The sequence below is a fragment of the Myotis daubentonii genome, chromosome 16, assembly GCF_963259705.1.
Source record: "Myotis daubentonii chromosome 16, mMyoDau2.1, whole genome shotgun sequence".
In the NCBI taxonomy this organism is placed as follows: Eukaryota; Metazoa; Chordata; class Mammalia; order Chiroptera; family Vespertilionidae; genus Myotis; species Myotis daubentonii.
Window position 1 is genome coordinate 12,276,444 of NC_081855.1, and position 22,807 is coordinate 12,299,250.

Consider the following 22,807-nt stretch of genomic DNA (forward strand, 5'->3'; position numbering starts at 1 on the left):
TAGCAGGACGTAGGGGTGGAGCCAGCGATGGGAGCTGGTCATGGTGGAAGCTGGCAGTCCCAGGAGCTAGGGGTCCCTTGCCTGGGCCTAAAGCGGAGCCCATGATCACGGGGCCACTGCAGCTGTGGGTCCCCGCTGCCTGGGCGGGACGCCTCAGCCAGAGGCGTCCTGCAGGGGCAGGGGCGGAGCCTGCGTGATCGCGGCACCCCCCGCTGCCACTGCAGGTCCCCGCTGCCCGGGCCGGATGCCTAGGCCAGAGGCGTCAGGCCTGGGCAAGGGGCCAATCCTGCGATTGGAGGGTGATGGGGGTCAACGCCTGAGGGCTCCCAGTATGTGAGAGGGGGCAGGCTGGGCTGAGGAACACTCCCCCCCCACACACACCCAGTGCATGAATTTCCCCAGCCGGTTTTGCTCAGTGGGTAGAACATTGGCCTGCAAACTGAAAGGCTCCAGTTTCGATTCTGGTCAAGGGCACATACCTGGGCTGTGGCCTCGATCCCAAGTCAGGGGCTTGCATGAGGCAGCCGATCAATGATTCTTTCTCATCATTGATGTTTCTATTTCTCTCTCCCTCTTCCTTCCTCTCTGAAATCAATAAACATATATTTTTTTAAAAGCAACATTACTAAACTTATAAAAAAGAATATATATATATATATATATATATATATATATATATATATATATATATATAAATTTCACCTATATGTGGAATCTAAAAAACAAAATTAACAAACAAGTAGAACAGAAACAGACTCATAGATACAGAGAACATTTTTTTAAAATATATTTTATTGATTTTTTACAGAGAGGAAGGGAGAGGGATAGAGAGTTAGAAACATCGATGAGAGAGAAACATTGATCAGCTGCCTCCTGCACACCCCCTACTGGGGATGTGCCTGCAACCAAAGTACATGCCCTTGACTGGAATCGAACCTGGGACCCTTTAGTCTGCAGGCCAACACTCTATCCACTGAGCCAAACCGGTTAGGGCCAGAGAACATTTTGATAGTTGCCAAATGGGTAGGAGTTTTGGAGATGGGTGAAAAAAGTGAAGGGATTAAGAAGTACAAATTGATAGTTACAGAATAGTCATGGGATGTAGCCAATAATATTGTAATAACTACGTATTATGTCAGATGGGAAATACATTTATTGGGATGATCATTTTGTAAGTTATGTAATGTCTAATCACTGGGTTGTGCACCTGAAACTATTATAATATTGTATGGCAACTGTAATTAAAAATAAAAAAATAATTTTTTAAAAAAGAGTTGACATAGAATACATTTATGTAGTGGCTAAAATCGCATTCTGACTTTCCAGTCACAAGTGATCTGGTGATGGAAATAAATAACCTGGCACCAAAAGTGCTCTTGATGAGTTCAGTTTTTGTTTGTTTTTCTTTCCAGAATGAGTCTACATAATGAGAGGAAATAAAGGTGGGTAAATACAGAAGAATAACACACACAGTTGGGGAAATGACAGAGAATTTAAAATAGGCCTTTATTTTCTTTCAAAAAAATTATTTGTGTGTTTTAGGCAATTTTCAGTTTGGGAGCCAAGAAAAAGAATAAAAAAAGCTTTATCAGTTGAAGCAATGACAGAAAGAAAGCAAATATCCCCAACTCTCAATTTTGCTTTGATCTTTTATATCAAGAAGAAAAGTTTTAGAACTGAGAACAGATGAAAGGAGCTGAGAGGGAACAAAGTTCACAACAGGTAAGGAGACACCCAAAGGGTTCCTTTCATCTGAGCCAAGTATTCTGGTCTAAACAGTTTATAACTCATGACAAACACATCTTGTCAATGTGACTAAACACTAGGCTTTATTCTTTGAGAAATTAAGGAGAATTGGGAACAGGAAAATCGTTTTGATTTTTAAAAAGAAAAATAAGTTAAATTCTGGAAACAACAGGCTAGTAAATGATGTTAGCCCACAGCAGAATTCTTAAATGGTTTATTAAATATTTTCTGAGCAGTTAGAGAAGTGACAAGCACCACCAGCCCACAGGGGCTCAATACAATTATAGCAGGCCAAGCAGATCTCATTTTCTCTTTTGAAAGCATAGCTAGACAGGAGCAGCAAGGACTGCAGACATAGAGACGCAGCAAGGAATGCTTCACTTGATCTCTGCCACTGAAAAGGGGTCTTCTTTGGGTCCAGCGGATAAAGGGGCAAAAGTTCTACCGATGCATAACTTACTGAGTAATTAAAACCAAAGAGTGTTGACTGCGTGCTGCAAAATTCTGTATTTGGCCCTACCCTAAACAATGTAGGTATCAACAAAATCAAGACTTAAGAAGAAAAGTATAGCAACAATTGTACAGGTGACTTCAGGCTAGGAAGGAGAGCTAATATATTGGAAATAGAGTCATTAATCAAAACCATCTCAGCAAGCAGCAATAACGTAATGAAATTTAAAATTCAAGTAAAAAAATAATTCGATAGAATTCAAATGTAAAGAATTCAGTAAAGATGCCAAATCCTACACCATATATATTCTCAGATACAAATAATACAGGGTCTCTGGAAACAAGTCAAGTGATGCTGTAATAATGTACTCTCCAGATAGGAGCATCAGACTGCTCAAAGGCAAGACATATAGAACAAGAGATGCTCTTAGCGCTCTTATTACTTAGGAAATTACAAGGGTTTCAGGAGCTCTGTGACAGGAACAGGGGCGGGGCGGGGGGGGGGTGGCAGAGACCAAGTACGTATTTCTTATTATAAATCACAATATCACATTTTTGTTTTCTTTTCTCACCTACCTCTTTCCCAGGGGATCAGCAGCTGGGTGAACACGTTTGCTTTGACACAGAACCAGAAGTTACATTTTCTACAGGGACTTTCAGTTATATTCTCAGAAACTCATTTAAAAATAGTTTGTCATTTGCCTAAATAAAAAAATGTAAATGTTCGCCATAAATCTTATGGATTTCCACATCTGTGGAAAGGAGGGTGAAATGGCTAGGGGAGTGAAAGACCTGGAAACCATGAAGGAAAATGGGAAATAAAATGTAAAAACAAGAAAAGTGAGGAATACAGTGTGGAGAATTTCCTGGGAGGATGTGTTGTGAGAGCCGCCCTTAAATATGTGAAGAACTGTCCTTTGAAAGAGAAATCACAAGTCCACATACTCCAGGTGACTTCAGAAGAGAGGAATGAGACCCTTGCCCAGAGTCATGGGGGTCTTAGACTTGGATACACTAACACTTCTTATCACCCTTGCTGTCCCCAAAACGCACGAGTGAGCCGTCTGCTACAGCACAGCTAGAGTCCCGTCAGAGGTGGGGGCTGCAGAGAGATTTGCAAACTCTGAGAGGAGGGTTTAGGATGCTCTGTTGCCATGTAAACAGGTCATCATGTAGTTTATTCCCTTATACACAACACCCATGATCTAGTGAGGAAGGCAGCATGGTATAGTGGTTAAAAGTTTAATGTCATCCCTTCAAGTCTGAACCCCAGCTCTGTCACCTACTCACCCTGTGACCGCAGTGACCTTGAGCAAGTTAACTATCCCCCCTGGACCATAGTTTTCCCATCTTCAAATTGGGGCTGATATGAGCATCCACCCACCACCCATGGGATTGGAATATGAGAGCCCCTGGGTTGATGCACAGGAAGCACTCAAAACAGTGTCTGGGACCCAGGAAATGCATGATAAAGTTAGCAATTTATTGCGATTATTCTGTGATTTTTTTTTTTTTTATCTCCCTTAAGATTCCTGGTTACCAGTTATAGATACAATGTGCCGTTCACCTGAGCAGACAGGAGGATGTCACTCAAAGATTGGAGACTCAAGTATCACTCAAAATGATATGAATATGACTACAAACTCGAAGACCAGCACAGCATAGAGCAGAAGGGGGAAGCCAGCGACTCTTGTCCTCATTCACAGACCCACATATTTCTCAAGCCAGCTACCCCTGGCAGGGATTTCTGCCCCCGGAGGGCAAGCTGCTGCCCAGCGGTTAGCAAACAGTTTGGAATGTGGATCCAGCATCTAAGGAGCAGCCTCCACTGAGGCCTGTGCCGGCTTCTCAGGCTCCTCTCCCAGATCCACAATGCGGATGGTGTCTTCCTTCTTGGAAAGCCAGAAGGCTGGGTAGACTGGCTCCGAAAAGTTGCAGTCAAACCTGTGAACCAGAGTCATGGCATCGGGCTCCACTCCATAGAAGGAGAGCATCCCTCCCGGGAAGTTGATGTAGATGCCCAGCCTCCGGAAAGGGCCGGCTTTGAGAGGGGTCTCCGTGTCGCTGTGCCAGGCCGAGAACTCCTTCCCGTTCCAGTGCAGGCTCCAGGAGAAGTTGTTTCCTGAAATACAGCTGTTGCGCTCCTCCCCTTTCCGGTCAATGCCTTTGCAGGTCAGGCCGACGTAGGTTCCTGCCCCAGAGATCTCGATCTCGAAGTAGTACCTGTGCAGGTACAGGCTCTGCTGGGACAGCACCTGCCGCCAGTGCAGGAACCTGCTGGGGAGGTCTGGGTAGGGATGCTCCCAGGGTGTAGTGTTGGTGACTTTGCGGTTGTCCTCCTGCAGCCGGAGATACCTGTGTGCCGTGTCAGGGTCAAACGTGATATCACAGGCATCTGAGGAGATAGGGAAGTCAGGGAGAGTAGGTCAGAAAGCCAATAGAACACCTCAAACCTGACCATCCTCCGGAGTATGAGAATACACCCATCTCTCTGTTCTGCTTACCCAGGCTGCTCTGAACCCTGGAAGAAAGTTGCTGCCCTGTGGTTAGCAAACCAGAAAATGGAATACAATGTGATATTGTGATTTATAATAAGAAGTACATGCTTGGTCCCTGTCCCCACCCCTTGCCGGCACAGAGCTCCTGAAACCCTTGCAGTTTCCTGGGTGATAGGACTGACTTTTGTTCTAATGAGGTGACCGGAGTGGGCCTCTGGATGGCTCCTGGATGGGGCAGAGACCAAGCCATGATTAGAAGGTTGGAATTTTCAGTACCGCCCCCACTTCTCCAAAGAAGGGAGCGGGGCAGGAAATGGAGTGACTTGATCGTGCCTACATGAGGAAGCTCCATTTAAAAATCCCATTAGTAGATGAAGAGCTTCCATGTGGGTAAACATAGCCACCCTGGAAGGTGATGCACCCCAACTCCATGGGACAGAAGCTCCTGAGCTCCGGACGCTCCCAGACCTCACCATCTGTAGCTCTTCACCTGGCTGTACACCTATGTCCACTATCATGTCCTATAATAAACAGATCTGTGAGCTGCTATAGCAAATTAATCCAACCATGGGACCCTACAATTTGTAGCCAAATTGTATAGAAGTTGTGGGTAACCTATTATTTGTGAACAGCATCTGAAGTGGGGTAGGAGCAATTTCATGGGACTGAGTCCTTAGCCGGTGGGATCTGACACCATCTCCGGGTAGATAGTGTCAGAATTGAATTAAATTATAGCTCACCCAGCTGGTGTCTCAGAGAACTGCTTGTTTGAGAAACTTATGCACACACATTTTGGAAGTGGTCCCAGATCCTTTTCAATAAGTCACTCCACTTCCTTTCTTTCTGAAGCTCAAATTGCTTGGCATTTCCTTTATTATTTGCTGAATTGAATCAAGAAATAAACTCCATAGATTCACTTATTAATTCTTTCAACAAATATGTGCTGAAAACCAGGCACAATTCTACCGAGTGTTGGCACATTTTATCCATTATTTGTGTGGGGGTGGGGGGGTGGGGGGGTGAGTTAATATCTGACCAATATTTAGCCTGGTGAACTCTTAAACAATCCCCACACATCTCTTCCCAGTCCCAGAAAATGATAGCACCTCCATGCACCCAGTTGCTCAAATCTCACTAAAGTTATTTGCAACATTTCTTTTGCTCTCATCCTCACACCCACTTTGGCCCTCCTCACACACACAGGCATCAGCAAACTCTGTAGATGCCACCCACTTCTCTCCAGGGCACTGCTTCACACACACCCTCCATGGATCTTGCCCAGACTAGGACTACAGGCTCCTTGCTGGTCATATTGCTCTCCCATGCCCCTGCCTCTCATATCTTCCCCAGGATGGAGCCGCAGTGTTTGTTTCAGGATGTAGGTCAAGGTGAATCATGTCCCCCAGCTTATAGCCCTTGGGTGGTGCCCCTTGCTCTTAGGACAGTGATGGTGAACCTTTTGAGCTCGGCGTGTCAGCATTTTGAAAAACCCTAACTTAACTCTAGTGCCGTGTCACATATAGAAATATTTTGAGATTTGCAACCATAGTAAAACAAAGACTTACATTTTTGATATTTATTTTATATATTTAAATGCCATTTAACAAAGAAAAATCAACCAAAAAAATGAGTTCGCGTGTCACCTCTGACACGTGTGTCATAGGTTCGCCATCATTGTCTTAGGATAAAGCAGTGACCCCTTGCCCTCACCTACCTGGCCCTGCATGATGAGTCCTTGACTGTGTCTCTAGCCTTGTCAACTGCCCTCTCCACTGATCTCAGACCCACCTAATACTGAACCCCCTTAAGGACTTTAGCACAGGCCATTCCTTCCATGATGTCATTGCTGCCCCAGCCGGGTCTGGGGATTCCTACTGATCCTTTCAGGTTGCGGCTGAGATTCCTGTCCTTAAAGAGGCTCCCTGTGACTCCCTGTTCCGAATCACTCCCATCACTGAGCACTCTGGCTTTTTTAAACTTCATGGTGCTCATCACAATGTGTAATAATGTTTTTGTTTCATGCTCGTTCTCCTTCTTATCTGTAAGAGGCACATTTTATGTGGGGCTCTCTCCTGGGATTCTAGCTCAGAGAAGATGCGCAGTATATACTTGCCAAATGAATGCACATATTAAAGGCTATTTTAAAATCCATTAACTTAAAAAGTTCTCAGTTTAACTCGGAGCTTTCCCAATTCCTTTGGTAAGAGGAATTCTTAGTAGTCAATGAGACTACATCCTGGAAGAAAGGACACAGCAGTGCAGGAAATTAAAGGCAAAAATGAGTGTAAACTGAGGACCATCAAAGGCATATAGTCTACAGCTGTTACTAAAAGTGGCCCCGACAGTATCCGCAGTATCGCTCTTACCCACCACCAACTCCTTGGGCAATCCTTGGCATCCAGATATTGAACAAAGATTTCCCTCTCATTTAAGGGGATGAAGGACTCCCTGCAGGGTAGGTGATTCTATGTTTTGGGACAATAAAGCCAGAATAGGCCTGGAATAGCCCTAAAAGCAATGATACTTCTAAGGATATCGAAGGCAGAATGCCAATGTTTAAAAGAGAAAGAGGCCAGCGTACAAGTGGCTCCAATTGGTCAAGGTGACAATTTGAGCCCCAGGACTTTGAAAAGTGAAACATCTGAGTCTATAAAAGTTAAAGGTTCATAACAACACTCACATAGAAATAGTTAATATTGGGTGTACAAAAATATTTGTCATGCAAAAGAAAATAGATTGTAACAGGATATGTGTCATTTTTTGTTTTAATGTTAAGAATGAAGGGTATTTGGCTTCTTGTATTAATCATATCTGTTTGTAAAATACAGATGTTCTTCTGCCAGGAGAAGGCAAGAATAAACCATAGAAACGGTGTGGAAACCAAGAGATCCTGGGAAAAGTCAGAGCTGTGGCAGGAGTAGGAGGCAGGCATCAGAACCTGAAGCTGCATGTGATAACTGGAGAAAAAGGGGCCCAGGAGTTGGTCAGCCAGGGGACATCCCCCAAAATAATAAGCAGCAGAGTTCAATGGCGTGTTCCAAAAAGATGAATTAGCCATGTCACCAAAACGAGCCTTCACATGCAGATGCAGTCCTTCCTCTACTAGGAGATGAAACCTCATGGGCTTGTTAACCATCATGAAGTGTCGATTGGCAGTGCAGTGTTGTAATAATGCCAACAGAGCAGGTCAATACCACATCATGACAGGACAATGTGTTATGCAATCCTGGCCAAGCCAGACTTCATGGGGAACCATTTGGTATCAACAAGGCTGTACAAAAGTGCCAAGGTCGCGAAAGACAAAGAAGGACTGAGGGACCAGACCCAGGTTGGGAGAGTCTAAGGAGGCATGGAAACACCTGTGATCCTGGATTGGACTTTAGGTTAAAAAAAAGGACATTGGTTAGAACACTTGGTGAGACGGGAATACATTTTATAGAACAGTTAGTATCACTGTAGCCACAATGTTTATTCCCTGGTTTTGATTAATGTACTGAAGTTATGCAAAGTGTTAACATTTGGAAAAGCTGGATAAAAAGTACACAGGAATTCTTTGTCCCCTTTTTGCAATTTTTTTTTTAAGTTTGAAATTGTTTCGAAGTGAAAAGTTAAAAACAATTATAATTAATTTTTTCAAAATGTACCATTTAGAGATAGACCAAAGATTGCAAGAAGCTGAAACCTCTGTGAGAGAAGGCGTTCCTGCTTCAGCAGAGCACGGCACTGACCTCAATAACCAGGAAGAGAGCTGCTCACACTTACATTGGAGGAACTGTTGCCTGGTGCTGGGCTCAGGTTTTGAGGTCCGATACTTGCGCTCGACCACAGCTGACACTTGCGTTCTGATGTCATATTCCTCTAGAAAGTCAGAGAGTTGTGAATGCACACCTGTCCGAGTGTTCAGGAGAACTCAGAAACAGGTCTTCCCAGCCACCCTTCCCCAGGTTTCCTGGAGGGAGATGGGGCTGGAGTCTCATCACGTCTCAGAGAACCATGCTCACTGGACCACATTTCTCTCATGAAGCAAAATAGCCTGAAAAAGATGTCAGACTGGCCTGTATTTCACTTAAAAGCATAGGTGTTAGCAATCTGAGAGACATAGAAATGTCAGCCAATGGCATGATGTGACTAGCCCACCTTATCTGGGTCTCAATTGTAAAATGAAATCAAGACCTGTCCATTAGGAACACAGTCTGGCCAAAGGATGGCTTTGAAAATGAGACGTCCCGCTGATTTCGCCTCCTCCCCGGGCGCTCTCTCTCACCTTCCCCACCAACCACTCTGAGAGACACACACCACAGCCCACAGGAAGTCTCTCACCGTCCTTTGCGAACTCCTGGAGCTTTTCCTTATAGTTGTGCAGCAACTGGACTAGGTGCACAGTGGAGTCCGTGATGACCTTGCGGATGCCCGAGAGCTTGTCCTTGAGTCCTATGTAAACGCTAGGGAAGGCACTGTCCTCAGTGTTCTTAAACTTGCAGTACTCCTGCAGGGAGGGAAGCACGGTGTGGCCCTGGTTTCTGTGTTTCCTTAAATGCCTGCTCTCCTCATTCTGTCCCCCTTTGCTGCTGTAAAATGCGTCGATGGCAATGTGCACCTCACAAAGGAAGTATGTCAGACATGCATTAGTCTCAGGGGCTAGCAACACAGAAACCATTTATTTTTTAAGCTGGGAAAGTGGGTTTTTAAAAATCAAGAGGTACTAGAAGCCCATGAGCAGCTCCAATACACAGCCCAGACTGGAGCCAAGAAGACATTTAATGCCAACAGCCAAAGGAAATGATATTCCTGCTATGCTCACAACCTCAGGACTTTTAAAAATAATTTGGACATAAGCCACAGTGGGGAATGGAGGAATCTGTATGGCGCTCAGTGGTGCAGGGATAAGACCTCAGACAGGAATGCTGGCTGCTCTCCCTGCCCGAGTTCACGATTCCCGCTCATTCTTGTACTGTGATTTGGAGTTTGAAAAGTGCTTCCACAGAGATAATCACATTAAGTCAGTGATGCTTCAAAACAATGTGATGATCAGGAAATGTTGCTTTCAGATGTAACACATTATCCAAGCTCAAACGTAATTGAAGCATTGAAGAGCAGACTGGGTACAGCGTAAAACTTAGTGATGGAAGCAGTTGTACCAAAACGGTAAGATAGATCAGTGAGAAAGGAGAAACAGTCCAAACCAGAGAGCTGATAGAAAGAAAGGTAGAAGAACATCGAAACACTGTATATAGATTTTGAACCACACATGATAACAATAGCCAGCAGGGAAAGGACAGGTTATCCAATAGCTGTTGTCATGTCAGCTGGCTAGCAATTTGGGGAAAAGGAAATTATTTTTACCCAAAGTAAGTAAGTTAACTTATCTAAGATATTTTGTGCATATTGAAGTTTTTATGTTAAAGCTATAAAAGGAAACTGAAAAGAAATTGTGTATATTCTCTTTGGAGAAACTCGTGACATGAAGATCAATTTTGATTCATAGTCTTTTCATGTTTTGATATTGGAAAGCAAGGAACTAACAAAAAGACATTCCATCCATATTTTTGTCTTTGTTTCTCTTTCTCTCACTCATTACAAAGTTAACTGTGGTTGCCTGGGTGGTGTGAGTATGGGTGATTATTTTCCTTCATATTTTTATGGTTTTCACACAGTAAACATTTATGTTTGTTGTAACTAGAAGGGAAATTTTTCAAAAATGCAATAGAGAAAAATTATCTGTATTTAGGGATGTTGGATCTGAAGGAACTAATTATTTACTCTGCCCTGATCCTTTGATAAGTGAGGAATTTGGGACTCAGAGAAGTTAAGTGGCTTGCTAAAAACTACACAGCTACTTAGTGACAGATCCAAGATGACAGAATTTACGCTCAACCAAGTGTTCCTCCTCTGCAATAGCACAGGGGCTCCGTCTAGCTCTAATGGCCTGTGCCCTGCATACTGTGCACTGCAATGAAAGTCTCTCCTCACGGGGCCTTCCTCAATCCCCGCGCATGTAACAGGCCTCCAGCCTCACCCTGCCAGGCCGGCCTCACCACATCACAGTGGTCCTAAAGCACACTCCTCTCAGTTCATCCCTCCTCCACCTGAAGTCCTCCACCGCTTCTGTGATTCCCTGATGAAGAGCAAAGTTCTCTCACAACCAGGCGCCTGCCAGGCCTGGCCAGCCTCCTCTCCCATCTCTGGGAAAGCACCTAATCCTCCAAATCATCATGCTTTGTCAAACCTCCCTGCCTACATACATGCTTTCTCAAATCTCTGCCTGCATACATGCTTTCTCAAACTTCTGCCAGCATACATGCTTTCTCAAACTTCCCTGCCTACATACATGCTTTCTCAAACTTCCCTGCCTACATACATGCTTTCTCAAACCTCTGCCTGCATACATGCTTTCTCAAACCTCTGCCTGCATGCATGCTTTCTCAAACCTCCCTGCCTGCATACATGCTTTCTCAAACCTCTGACTGCATACATGCTTTCTCAACCTCCCTGCCTGCATACCTGCTTTCTCAAACCTCTGCCTGCATACATGTTTTCTCAAACCTCCCTGCCTGCATACATGCTTTCTCAAACCTCTGCCTGTATGCATGCTTTCTCAAACCCCCCTGCCTGCATTCATGCTTTCTCAAACATCCCTGCCTGCATACATGCTTTCTCAAACCTCTGCCTGCATACATGCTTTCTCAAACCTCCCTGCCTGCATACCTGCTTTCTCAACCTCCCTGCCTGCATACCTGCTTTCTCAAACCTCTGCCTGCATACATGTTTTCTCAAACCTCCCTGCCTGCATACATGCTTTCTCAAACCTCTGCCTGTATGCATGCTTTCTCAAATCCCCCTGCCTGCATGCATGCTTTCTCAAACATCCCTGCCTGCATACATGCTTTCTCAAACCTCTGCCTGCATACATGCTTTCTCAGACCTCTGCCTGCATACATGCTTTCTCAAACCTCTGCCTGCATACATGCTTTCTCAGACCTCTGCCTGCATACATGCTTTCTCAAACCTCTGCCTGCATACATACTTTCTCAAACCTCCCTGCCTGCATACATGGTTTCTCAAACCTCTGCCTGCATGCATGTTTTCTCAACCTCCCTGCCTGCATGCATGCTTTCTCAAACCTCCCTGCCTGCATACATGCTTTCTCAAACCTCCCTACCTGCATACATGCTTTCTCAAACCTCCCTGCCTGCATACATGCTTTCTCAAACCTCCCTGCCTGCATACATGCTTTCTCAACCTCCCTGCCTGCATACCTGCTTTCTCAAACCTCTGCCTGCATACATGTTTTCTCAAACCTCCCTGCCTGCACACATGCTTTCTCAAACCTCTGCCTGCATGCATGCTTTCTCAAACCTCCCTGCCTGCATACATGCTTTCTCAAACCTCCCTGCCTGCATACATGCTTTCTCAAACCTCCCTGCCTGCATACATGCTTTCTCAAACATCCCTGCCTGCATACATGCTTTCTCAAACCTCCCTGCCTGCATACATGCTTTCTCAAACCTCCCTGCCTGCATACATGCTTTCTCAAACCTCTGAATCATTCTTCTGAGCAGTACTCATCTTCCCTGACTGGTTCCAGCTTCTGACTCTGCGAAGTTTCCCCTGCCCTGCCTGTTCTCCTGTGCTCTGCTGAATCAAGACCTGCGTCTATGCCCCACTTGCTCCCACTGACCAGAGGGCAGCTCCATCCCCACATCTGCCAGCTCACTCCTGGTGGTCCTGTGCGGACACCTCTGTCCCCACCCAGACTGTACCTCCAGGAACAGCACGGTGTTGCTGATGGCAGCGATCCTCCCCAGCTCCTGCCTGCTCTTCTCCATCTCTGCGCTGCTGTGCTCCAGGTGCGTCTTGATGCCATTGGCCTGGCTCAGAGCGGCTTGCTCTTTCTCCTCCAGGAAAAGCATCACATCAGCCTGCGCCTTCCTCACGGCAGCAAGGAGCTCCCCAAACTGCCCCTCAGCCACCATCTTCACCTCTGACACTGACACCTGGCCGGGCGTGGAGGGGGACACAGAGAAGAACCTGTTAGCAAGGTGTCCACCGTTATCGAAGCTAAACACACCGAAATGTAAACCTGATAAGCAGATTAAGGAACAATTTTCTATTGTAAAAGGGGGCTTTATTCTCATATGAACCCTGGGTTATGAAAAGAGATACTCCTCAGCATGTAAAAGGACTTGTGTACCCGTCATTCACTTAGGCTCTCATCCACTGGATGAGAGCATGAATTGTACGTGTGCCGGACGCCTTCTGGCTCTGACAGTTGGGCTGCTATTCAAAGTTCTGAAATCAATTTCTCTACCAGGGTAACTCAAGAGTTCAGTGTACTTTATAGTTGTATTTATTGTAGTTAAACTATTATTTTGGCATCTTTGTACAAATCTGTAGCATGAGTTAGCTTTCTTAGCATTTTGTTATATCTGTTTAAACAGCCCACTGAGGCCATCAGTGCCAAAAGCATAAGTAAGTTTATGGCATCCTGCCAGGCATGAAATGCTTAGGGTGTGTTTGCTGCAGAGTGAGCGCCACATTCAAATAACAGATAAACAAACTCAGAGTGAAAGCTGTCACATGGCACTGTGCATGTGGGACATCCATCCATCCACCTTTCACAGGTGAACACCTTATAAATGCCTTCCTTCAGTCAGTCTCACATTTACAATATCCATCCAAGTTGTGGATGGTTTCCGCTTCTCTTTGGTACTTCTTAAGTACTGGTGCCTTCAGTTCTTCTAGTAAAAGGTTCTTTTTCACTCTAGTTAAGATTTCTTAAAATATAGTAAAAACATTGCATTCTCATGAATAATGAGCCCTACACTCCTAGCCCTAGAACTAGATTCTAGGTGGTCTGGGTGCTGGATGCCAAGTAACCTAGGAGATGGGTCCCAGGAGATCTGGTCACATCCAGTGGTCTGTATAATGAATGTCACTTGGATATCAGGTGGCCTGGGTATGTGAGCCCTTCAGGAGGTAATTGGGGTTCCTGGAGGTCTGGTGTATGCAGATGGGGATCCAGGCATTGACACAGGACTGGAAAGTTCAGAAAGTTTAAGTTCCCAGGATAGTTAGGATAAGATTAGAGCCTTGCCTCATGCCTCAGCCTACATAATGTTAATAATGTTATCAGCTTTGTGAAAGTGACTTCATTTTATATATTTCCTATTTTCACTCTTTCCTCAGAGGCAACAAGCACTTATTTGGAATTAAAAAGAAATGCAGCTCAGAGAACACCAATTCCGGCAGAAACCCAAACAGTGTCCCAATTACAGGATGAGGGCAAGGGGTTATTATGAGGAAAAGAAGGGAATAACTACATGAACAGGAAAAAAAGAAATTTCTGTTGGTGCTAACAAGCTGGGTCACTCTTGAGCTGTACACGGCTGGTTTCTGATTCTTCTTCAGGAAGAGAGTCCATAATTTTCAGTCCTTCTGGCCAGATGTTTGCTTTCCTGTTGCCTTAGCAAGACAAGGTTGGTTTGGCCTGGGATGTTGTGGGAAAGGAGAGGAATCCACTTACTCCCTATAATGATGACATGTAGGTTCCTCATAGAAGCATGATTGAATGAAGCTCAGAGGCATAAAACTAAAGACAACTTCAGGGTCCAAATCCCCTCTCCCTAGAGGGGTCCTCCTGAGGAGGAGCTGTAGACAGGAGGCCTCAAATGATGCTGGTGGATTCGTTCTTCCGCTATTATGTGTAGCCTCTCACTCCTAAACGTTCCCTTGGAGAACTACTTCTTCCTTGCATGTAAATGGAATGTGTGAAGGATTTAATTTACTGCCCAAAGGATGACAAATAAAGATGATGGAAAGGAGGGGCCACAAACATCAAAGTGCCAAAGGTGATGGTGTAAAGAGGATGGTGCACATGTCTGCCAGTGTACTGACTCATTCTTAGGCCAAGGGAGCAACAGTCCCAGGTTCACCTGTTCCATCAGTCTGGAGGCCCCAGGCAAGTCTTATCATATCTCTGTCTCCATGTCCCTTGTACATGGTGACCTGGTGATAACTACCTCTCCCAGTTACCATGCAATTAGGAAGAGAGCTGGGTAGGGATCTACGTGTCTGAAAATGAAAGAACATTTCAGAAAAAGGCAAGGTGCTCTGTGTGATTGCCCAGATTATGCCAAGCCTGGAAATCAACAATCTCTGAAGGTTCATAAGGCTTCAAATGGGCAATTGTTTTTCTTGTTTTCATTTGATTATGTGGGTAAGAAAGAGGTGTTTACCCTTCAGGAGCTAGTTAGTTGTAAACACTAAGGAGGAGGAAATTAAGTTAAAATGAATACATGTATTACATATGTGTAGGTAGATGGAGGGAGGTATGCATGGATGAGTTAATGGATGGGTGAGTGGATGTGTGGATGGATGGATGGATGGATGGATGGATGGATGGATGGATGAGTGGATGGATGAATGGATGAGTAGATGGATAGATGGATGGGATAAAATAATTCTTGTTATACAAAGATGCTGCTGCTGATTCACTGCCACAGGGTAGGTATTGAGTTCTCTTCTGAGTAGTGGTTATTGGTTTGCCACTAATGAGAAACATTTGTGGGACTGTTTGGGTCTACATACAGTTTATATGCAAAGTGGCCATAAAACCAGAGAGACTAACACTAAGTAGCCTGCACACCATTGACCTTAACTACTACCATCCACTAATCCAGCAGTTTTCAACTCTCTTTTCTGTCTGCCAAGACATGGGACTAGTGACACACATGCAGGTGGAGAAGCAAAGAGTATGTATAATTCCTGGAGCTCTATCTAAACACCCCCTGCAATCCCCCACACCCTTTTCTCCTGCTCAAGAAAGAATATACAAATGTAATTAATTACAGGACTAGTCTTGCTTTTACTCTAGATTATGAAAAAGTAACTCACTTGCCAAGTTTGAGCCTTAAACTAATTTCATAGAAAATCCCAACAGCAAGGTTGCCACTCAGCGGTGTAGCTGACTGCATCTGTTCCTATCATTCTCATTTGCTGAGAGACCCCAAAGAGTCCCGGGGCCTGCAGCCCCATGTTCTACAACCCTGATGGGCCTAGCTGAGCCTGCAGCTGCATCCAGATGTGTACTGAAGCCTGACAGGTGACCCAGTCCAGCCTTACCAAAACGGATTTATGATTGGCTTGGAGCCTGGCAATGGCATTTTCATTCAACTTGAGTTTCCGCTCCAGGTCTAGCTGGGTGCTCCGAAGCTCAGCCTAAGAAAAGAAAAGGACAGCATTAAGTAAGAAGGAGTCCAACGCACACAGAAGGTCCCAGGAGCAATAGCACTCTCCACCTACTTTCATGGAAAGGAGAGTTTGACCTCGGAAGCTGCTCTCAAAGTCAGCCCAAAGCACCCTAAATGGAGGTGCCCAGGGTCATCTGTGTGCAGCACGGATTGGCTATCATATGGGGAGCACATACATGGTGCAGGCTTGTCATTATTTTCAGCAGTTGTACAGATTACCTCATATCAACCTGACCACACCCATATTAGGTTAAGGTCATTATCTCCATTTTACAGATGATAACATGAAAGGTGAACTATGGCGTTGAGTCCAGGCCATCTGACCTAGGCCAGAATAACCTAACAAGGAGCATGGGCTTGGAGCTGATGGAGGGGGCCCCAGGCTTTCTACTCGGCAGCTAAGACTTTGAAAAAAATCTACTTAACACCTCGGGACCTCCATTTCTTCACCTGTGAAGTCCTAATTTGCAGGGTTCCTGTGAGAGTCAAATGAGGTAGCCGGTGCTAATAAGAACTTTGCACAGTAGCTGGAGCATTGTAAAGGCTGCATCAATGCCAGGGATGCTGTCACCTTTGTCAGTATCCTTAGTATTGTTGCTGCCACAGCTGCTTTCCACCACGCATTCTTGTTCACTCCTGGAGGCAGGTATAGTGAACCAGCGAGGCAAGTGCCCGCCTGGGAACCTCGGTTTGACCCCACGGCCCAGCTTCATCTCCTGGGACACCCTAAGCACTTTCTGCCACAAAATGTGCCAAGGGATGAAACATAAGCCTTTGAAAACTTTCAAGGCCCTCTCACTTTCCTGCTTCCACAAGGGCATGAGACAGCAAAAAAGAAAAAAGAATAGCTTCAGCTGTACTTGCTTTTAATAGGTTGTCTGCATTCAAAGCCATGAGTCATTGTGCCCTAATAGGACTCAGAGGCTACAAATGAAGTGCCTCTCCTTTCTCCCACTGAAACCTGGGGGATACCCAGGCCTCCCAGTGAGGGAGCCTTGGCAGGCAAGTACTGCTTGCTCAGCTCTGGGGCGCTGACTTGGAGCCCAGGGAACCCCAGTGACCTCCCTCCCACTCCTGAGACCTGAAACCTGATGCCCAGGAGTGCGGATGGGGGAGGGGATCCGGTCTATTTGGGGGCAATTGTGGAATCTTGATCTGTTTGAAACAGCTGTCGCCAACCTTTCAGACCTCATAGACCACCAGTGGTCCGTGGACCACCGGTTGGCGATTGCTGGTCTAAAAGGTTTACACAACGACCTTTCCCAGAGGAGGGGAAGAAACATGAGCTGCTGTTTAAAAGTAGACGCAGATACAACAGAACACCCTGGCAATGTGAGAATGTGGTGAAGCAGTGAGCCCCAGCATGAGCCAGAGCCACAGGGAGACCCCAGAGAGTCTCCAGGGATGCACTTCTCTCACTTCTGCAAACCACCATAAAAGGAGAAAAAGGCTCCTATGAACCTAATGGTGACCTCTCTGAGTGAGTCACCCCAAGAGAAGTCACTCCTGTTTACCACAAAAGGTGGGGTCACTTTGAGAAACCAGTATCTCCAGTTGTTCCTCCTCCTGGAAAATGATGGGGTGGCTCAGACTCTGGCTTCAGGGTTTCCTACGATGCCAGCCATACACATCTCAGGCCAGGGCGCCCGAGCAGGACAGCAGTGTCACTGGCGGAGACAGCCCAGTGTTGAAGGGCACAGAGTCCTGCCTGCTTCAGCAGGGCAATGACAAATGTGCAAAAGGCACCGTATCTGGGGTCTGGAGACCTGGTTGCTGCCTGTACAACCTTCATCAAGTCATTTCGTATCCCTCTGGTGTGGGGCCACAGGACTATGTCACAGAATTGTCCTCGTTTCTATCTACAGGGAGAAGGTGGCCACCCAGAGCTCTGTGGCCAGGAACCAGATTAGAGATGCAACTTGAAAAAGCAGAGAGCACGAGAAAAGAGCAGAACATTCCAGATGGTGGTCGTTCCTTGGTACTTCCCACCACAGGATGCTGGTCCTTCGGGAGTGTTTGCATTTGGTTCCCACCTGACTTCACTCCTCAGTCATTGGTCAGAACCGGCCACATGCCAGCCCAGTGAAATAAGACATCCTCCCTGCTCTTGAAAGACATACCATGCAGCCTGGTGGAATGTTTAGAAAAACAAGTGACATAAGACTGAGTCCAAGGCACTCCTCAAAGTTTCTAGGAGAAATTCTTTTCCTGAGAGGCCTTCGCTCACTGCCTCCCAGATGCCAGCAAACAGGCTGTGAGCGATGCTGGCCCACTGCTTCCCAGAGATGCACTGATATGGGGGCTCTCAGAAACTGGGCTCCTGTTCCACACGGAGGCTGTGTCTGCGGGCAGCACACAGTCCTGAGCTCCTGGAACCAGTACTGAGGTTGAGTGCGATGGCCCGTCACTAATGGAATTCGAGATCTGAGTCAGGGCCCATATCACCCTTCCCTCCCTCAAGAACCCTGCCTGCCCTGACCTCAGCGCCACGACCACGCCCTCTTCGATCGCGTGGCAGCTGTGTTGCCCAGCCCTTTGGCATTCCGGGGAGCCACAGAATGTGCCTTGGCTTCCTGTTCCTAAGGACAGACAGGGTAAATAGCATGGTCAGTCATGAGGACACTGCCCAGAGGAAGCACTCCATAATAAGTGATAAACTTGAGGAAAAACAGGAAAGAACCTTGTGCATTTCCTGGGGCAGAACAAACAGGACAGCAGTCAGAGAGAGTGCACACTTTCCCATGCATGCACCTAGCACAGCTCGCTGCACAGCTCCCCTGAGATGGGCAGGCAGGAGAGGAGGTAAGACCAGAGGCTCTTAGAAGTGAAGGGGCCTTGGGAAGCTGGTTTGAAGCAAAGGGAAGCGCTGAGGTCCCCATGAGGAAGAGGCTAGCAGAATAGAACAAGTAATCAAAGAACACCCAGAACTCCCCAAACTCGGCGCTTGTCCCCTGGGATAGCTAAAGGCTGTGGGAGCTTCCGAAAGGGCTCCCTTGGTTAACTGGGGTGTAAGTTGCTCTGCGCTGATGCCGGATTTCGGCTACTTTGTGTCCTCATGGCTGACCATGCTGTTTACAGTTTTCTATGCACAACATGCTTGCTTGAGTAATTAGCCCTTAACACGATCCAAAGTGACCTTCAGCGTGTGATGCCAGCAGGTTTGGGCCAGCTGAAGGGAATTTAATTTTGTCTAATAAAACTTTCAAAATAATCCTACTGGCAGTTGCAGCCTCTTTGAGGTACTGTGTCTTCTGGGCTAGTACCTTGGGCCCCTCGCAGGAAACCTTTTGGCTCCTAAGATTTGGCAAAGCCATCTAGAGCGTGGCTGCCACTTACAGAGTAAACTGACTATGTGAGCTGAAAACAAGGACCCAGGGTGGGCAGGACAAGAACTCTGTTAGGCGGACCAGAAAGCCGAGCCTGTGAATTGGGGCCATCGCCAAAAATCTGGGGTCTGGGGCTGTCGCACCGTTGAACACCATGATTGCTTTTAAGCTCTAAAACCTTCCCTAGAACCCCTACCCAGCTGTCTTTACTTTATCCTACCAGTTCCCTTGCAGCGGTTCTCAACCTGTGGGTCGCGAACAATGAAAATACAACCTGCATATCAGATATTTACATTATGATTCATAACAGTAGCAAAATTACAGTTATGAAGTAGCAACGAAAATAATTTTATGGTTGGGGGTCACCACAACATGAGGAACTGTATTAAAGGGTCGAAGCTTTAGGAAGGTTGAGAACCACTGCCTTAGGGTGTCTAAATTTGGGGATCCACACATGCTCTACACAACTTTTTGCTCAGAATTGCAGTTACCCTAAGTCTCTGTGATGCATCAGTGTACACTACATTTAAAAAGCATATTTTGTCTATGCTGCTACAGGCTTAGAACATTCCTTAAAGAAAACAGAAGGGGCCTAGCTGGTGTGTTCAGTGGTTAGTGCACTGGCCCACACACTGTCCAGTCAAGGGCACACACCTGGGTTGTAGGTTTGCTCCAAGTCCCCCACTGGGGTGCGTGAGGGAGTCAGCCAGTAGCAACCAATGGACATGTCTCACATTGATGTTTGAGTTCTGTCCGTCTGTCTGTCTGTCTGTCTCTCTCTCTCTATTTCCCTCCTTCACTTCCGCTCTCTCTGAAAAGCAATGGAAAAAAATATCCTCAGGTGAGGATTTAAAAATTTTTTCAGTTAAATTTAAAAAAGAAAACAGAAGGAAGTGTAGATGGTGGCGTTTGCCTCCAGGGAGGGAGATGGAGATGCAGGATGGGGGTGGAACCTTCTTGTATAACCTATTGCAGTGTTTGGTGGAGACTGCTTTTCAACATGTACACACACCACTTTGCCAGTAAAGTGTAAAGAAATCCAGACATATGCCCAAAGGAAAAAGCAGTGCACTTTGTCTTACTATTTCTGCTATATGTGTGGTAGGTTGTTAGTACAAAATAAAGCCAGGTTGTCATATTGTGATCTTGGGGTCCTTCCCTTGGGCTCCTTCAGTGGGGTGGCTCCCAGGAGCTTTCACTCCTCTCTCCATGACTTAGTCATCTGTGCGAGTTTAGACTAATGTGGAGACAAAAGATCGCCACCTCATAGAGTTATCTGAGGACTGGATGGGAAAATCCACGGAGAGCAGTCAGCACGTAGCAGTGCTCAGTAGAGACTAATTTCCTCAGTTATATGAGCTTTTCCCTTTGACCTGACTATCTGTTCATGCAGAGCCTGTTCATGGTTATGAAAATAGGGAGTTTCCCTGACACTGGAAACTCTAGAAACCACTGTCGAGTGGCTCCCAGAGTTGGAAACGGAGACTCACTGGCATCTGGGCTACAGGCTTTTCAAAAACAATTCCCACTAACACTAATGGGATCTATGCCTAAGAAAGGGCAGGGGGAAGGGCCTAACAAGTAAACTACCCTTCCCAGAAGCCTCCTGACTGACAAGATGGGCCTGCCCTGTGAGCAGTGAGCAGAGCAGAAACCACCAGCAAATACAAGGAAATGTGGGACAAAAGCAACTGCACTTCCTCACTGGGAAGTGCAAGGCTGAGAAACAAAGTACACAAATTTGCTAAATCCATTCCCAAGAACTCTAGGCTCTCAGCTTTAGGGCTAGTTGTTCTAGAAACAGTTTCCCTATCTGATGTGAATACAATTACAGGTTATGAGTATGGTGTTTCTATCTCTCCTGATTCCTCTATCTGATAAGGAACTTGTATTTTCCCAGAGTCAAGCGTCCTTGACATTGTGCCTGGAGGTAAGTTTCCAACTCTATGTTATCTTAGCCCTTTTCAAGCTCTTGAATTTCACCCTGGGTACCTCTAGGGGGGCACTTTCTACTGGTCTCCTGTTTGGGGGAGAGGGAAGAAGAGAAATTAGGGGAAAGGTTTGATGCTTTTTTCTTGAATTTATGCCAAGCTTTACATTTCATTGACTGCCACAGAGACCTAGGCAAAAGGGACCATCTCTGCCCCAAGCCCCACAGCTTCTGCACCCCACATCCAAACATGTAGCAATGACGTCAGCCGCGTGAAAAACAGCAGGAAACAAGCCAGCATGAGGAGAGAGCCACAGGCAGAGCCAGAACAGAGGCAGCAGGACTTCTATGGGGGCAGAGCGACCTATTTCAGTTTCCAAAGCCAAATGAAATAGATACTGCCACTGGGTGCTGCCGGCTACTGGGGTAATGTCCTTCTCAGGAGAACCCAGAGCTCGGAAGTGAAGTGAGCACCCTGAGAGCTGCAGTGTGGCTTAGCCCCTCCCGGGCACAGCACCTCCCCACCTCCCTCTCCCAAGTGGACCCTGGCACTTGCCTCCTTGTCCCTGCGGGCAACATTCAGGGAGACTGAGGCATGGCCCCTGTGCTGGTCCTGGCCACACTCCTGGCAGATGCACTGGCGATCCGGGCGGCAGAAGGCGACCAGCGGGCTGTGGTGGGTAGGACAGGTGGGCAGGTCCCGGTCCTTCACCGGCTCCGTCAGCTGGTGGCTGTGCAGCTTGCTGTTCTCCTGGTGCGGCCTCAGGTGCTCCTCACAGTAGTTCAGCATGCAGGTCAGGCAGGACTTCACCGCCTTCACCCTCCGGGCCCCCAGGCAGAAGTCACATAGGATCTCCTCCTCACCACCGCCACCATCCTGGGAGCCAGCGCCCAGCCCCTCCAACTCTCCCTGGGGGCTCTCCAGGGAGCCCTTGTCCTCTTCTGCTGGGCTGGCTGACCCAGAGTCTGGGCTGAGAGTGACCAGGGAGTGAGCTGCGATCCCCGGCAGCGGCCCTGGGGCCATCAGGTCCAACTCAGCCATCTGGAAAGCACTGCGGCAGAGCTTTCCTGCTTCTGCTCCTGGGCCCAGGATCCTTGAAGCCAAAGTCAGACAAGAGAGCCACGCCCAGGTGATTGCAGCTGCTGCAAGATCTTAACTGTTTCCTCCCTCCCAGAGGAAGCTGGGCTAGTCATTACTCCGCTCAGTGCTTGGACAGCGGCCAGCTGGGGTGGCGTCACAGCAGCTAGATTACTCACACTCAGGACAGCCGCTCAGGGTGCCTTCCCACAGGCACAGGCCCCTCCTTGGGTCTGGTCCAAAATTTCAATTCTCATGTGAATCATTTGTTCCCATAGGCTAAGCCAAAGAGCATGTGTATCTGTGGCTGCTCCGGAAAGGACTAGATATCCCTGAGCTCTGTTGTAAGAAGCCTGTGTTGCTTGACATAGTTTTGCAGGCTACATTTTTTTGGTTTTTGTTTTTTAAAGAAATCCAAAATGCAAGGACTTCAGGCTTAAGGCAGACACAGTCATCCATTCTCCTCTCACAGGCAACCAGGAACAAGATCCATGCTTCTGCATCTGACATCCGACCTTTACCACATCATC

The 22,807-nt window shown here is 46.7% G+C and overlaps 1 protein-coding gene across 2 annotated transcripts; it reads right to left on the minus strand.

The window, feature by feature from the left end:
• Positions 1–1,158: 1,158 nt before the first annotated feature.
• TRIM16 (tripartite motif containing 16) lies at positions 1,159–22,331 on the minus strand. Of its 2 annotated transcripts, XM_059668574.1 has the most exons (6): positions 21,756–22,331; positions 15,816–15,911; positions 12,455–12,688; positions 9,015–9,180; positions 8,457–8,552; positions 1,159–4,591 (listed from the first exon to the last, which is right to left on the minus strand). In XM_059668574.1, the coding sequence occupies exons 1-6, from the start codon at positions 22,239–22,241 to the stop codon at positions 4,008–4,010; spliced, it is 1,662 nt and encodes a 553-aa protein (XP_059524557.1). In that variant the 5' UTR covers positions 22,242–22,331; the 3' UTR covers positions 1,159–4,007. The 2 variants fall into 2 exon arrangements, with proteins under 2 accessions (XP_059524557.1, XP_059524558.1); XM_059668575.1 differs by lacking the exon at positions 21,756–22,331 and having other exon boundaries at positions 12,455–12,722; positions 15,816–15,909.
• Between the last annotated feature and the right edge of the window lie 476 nt (positions 22,332–22,807).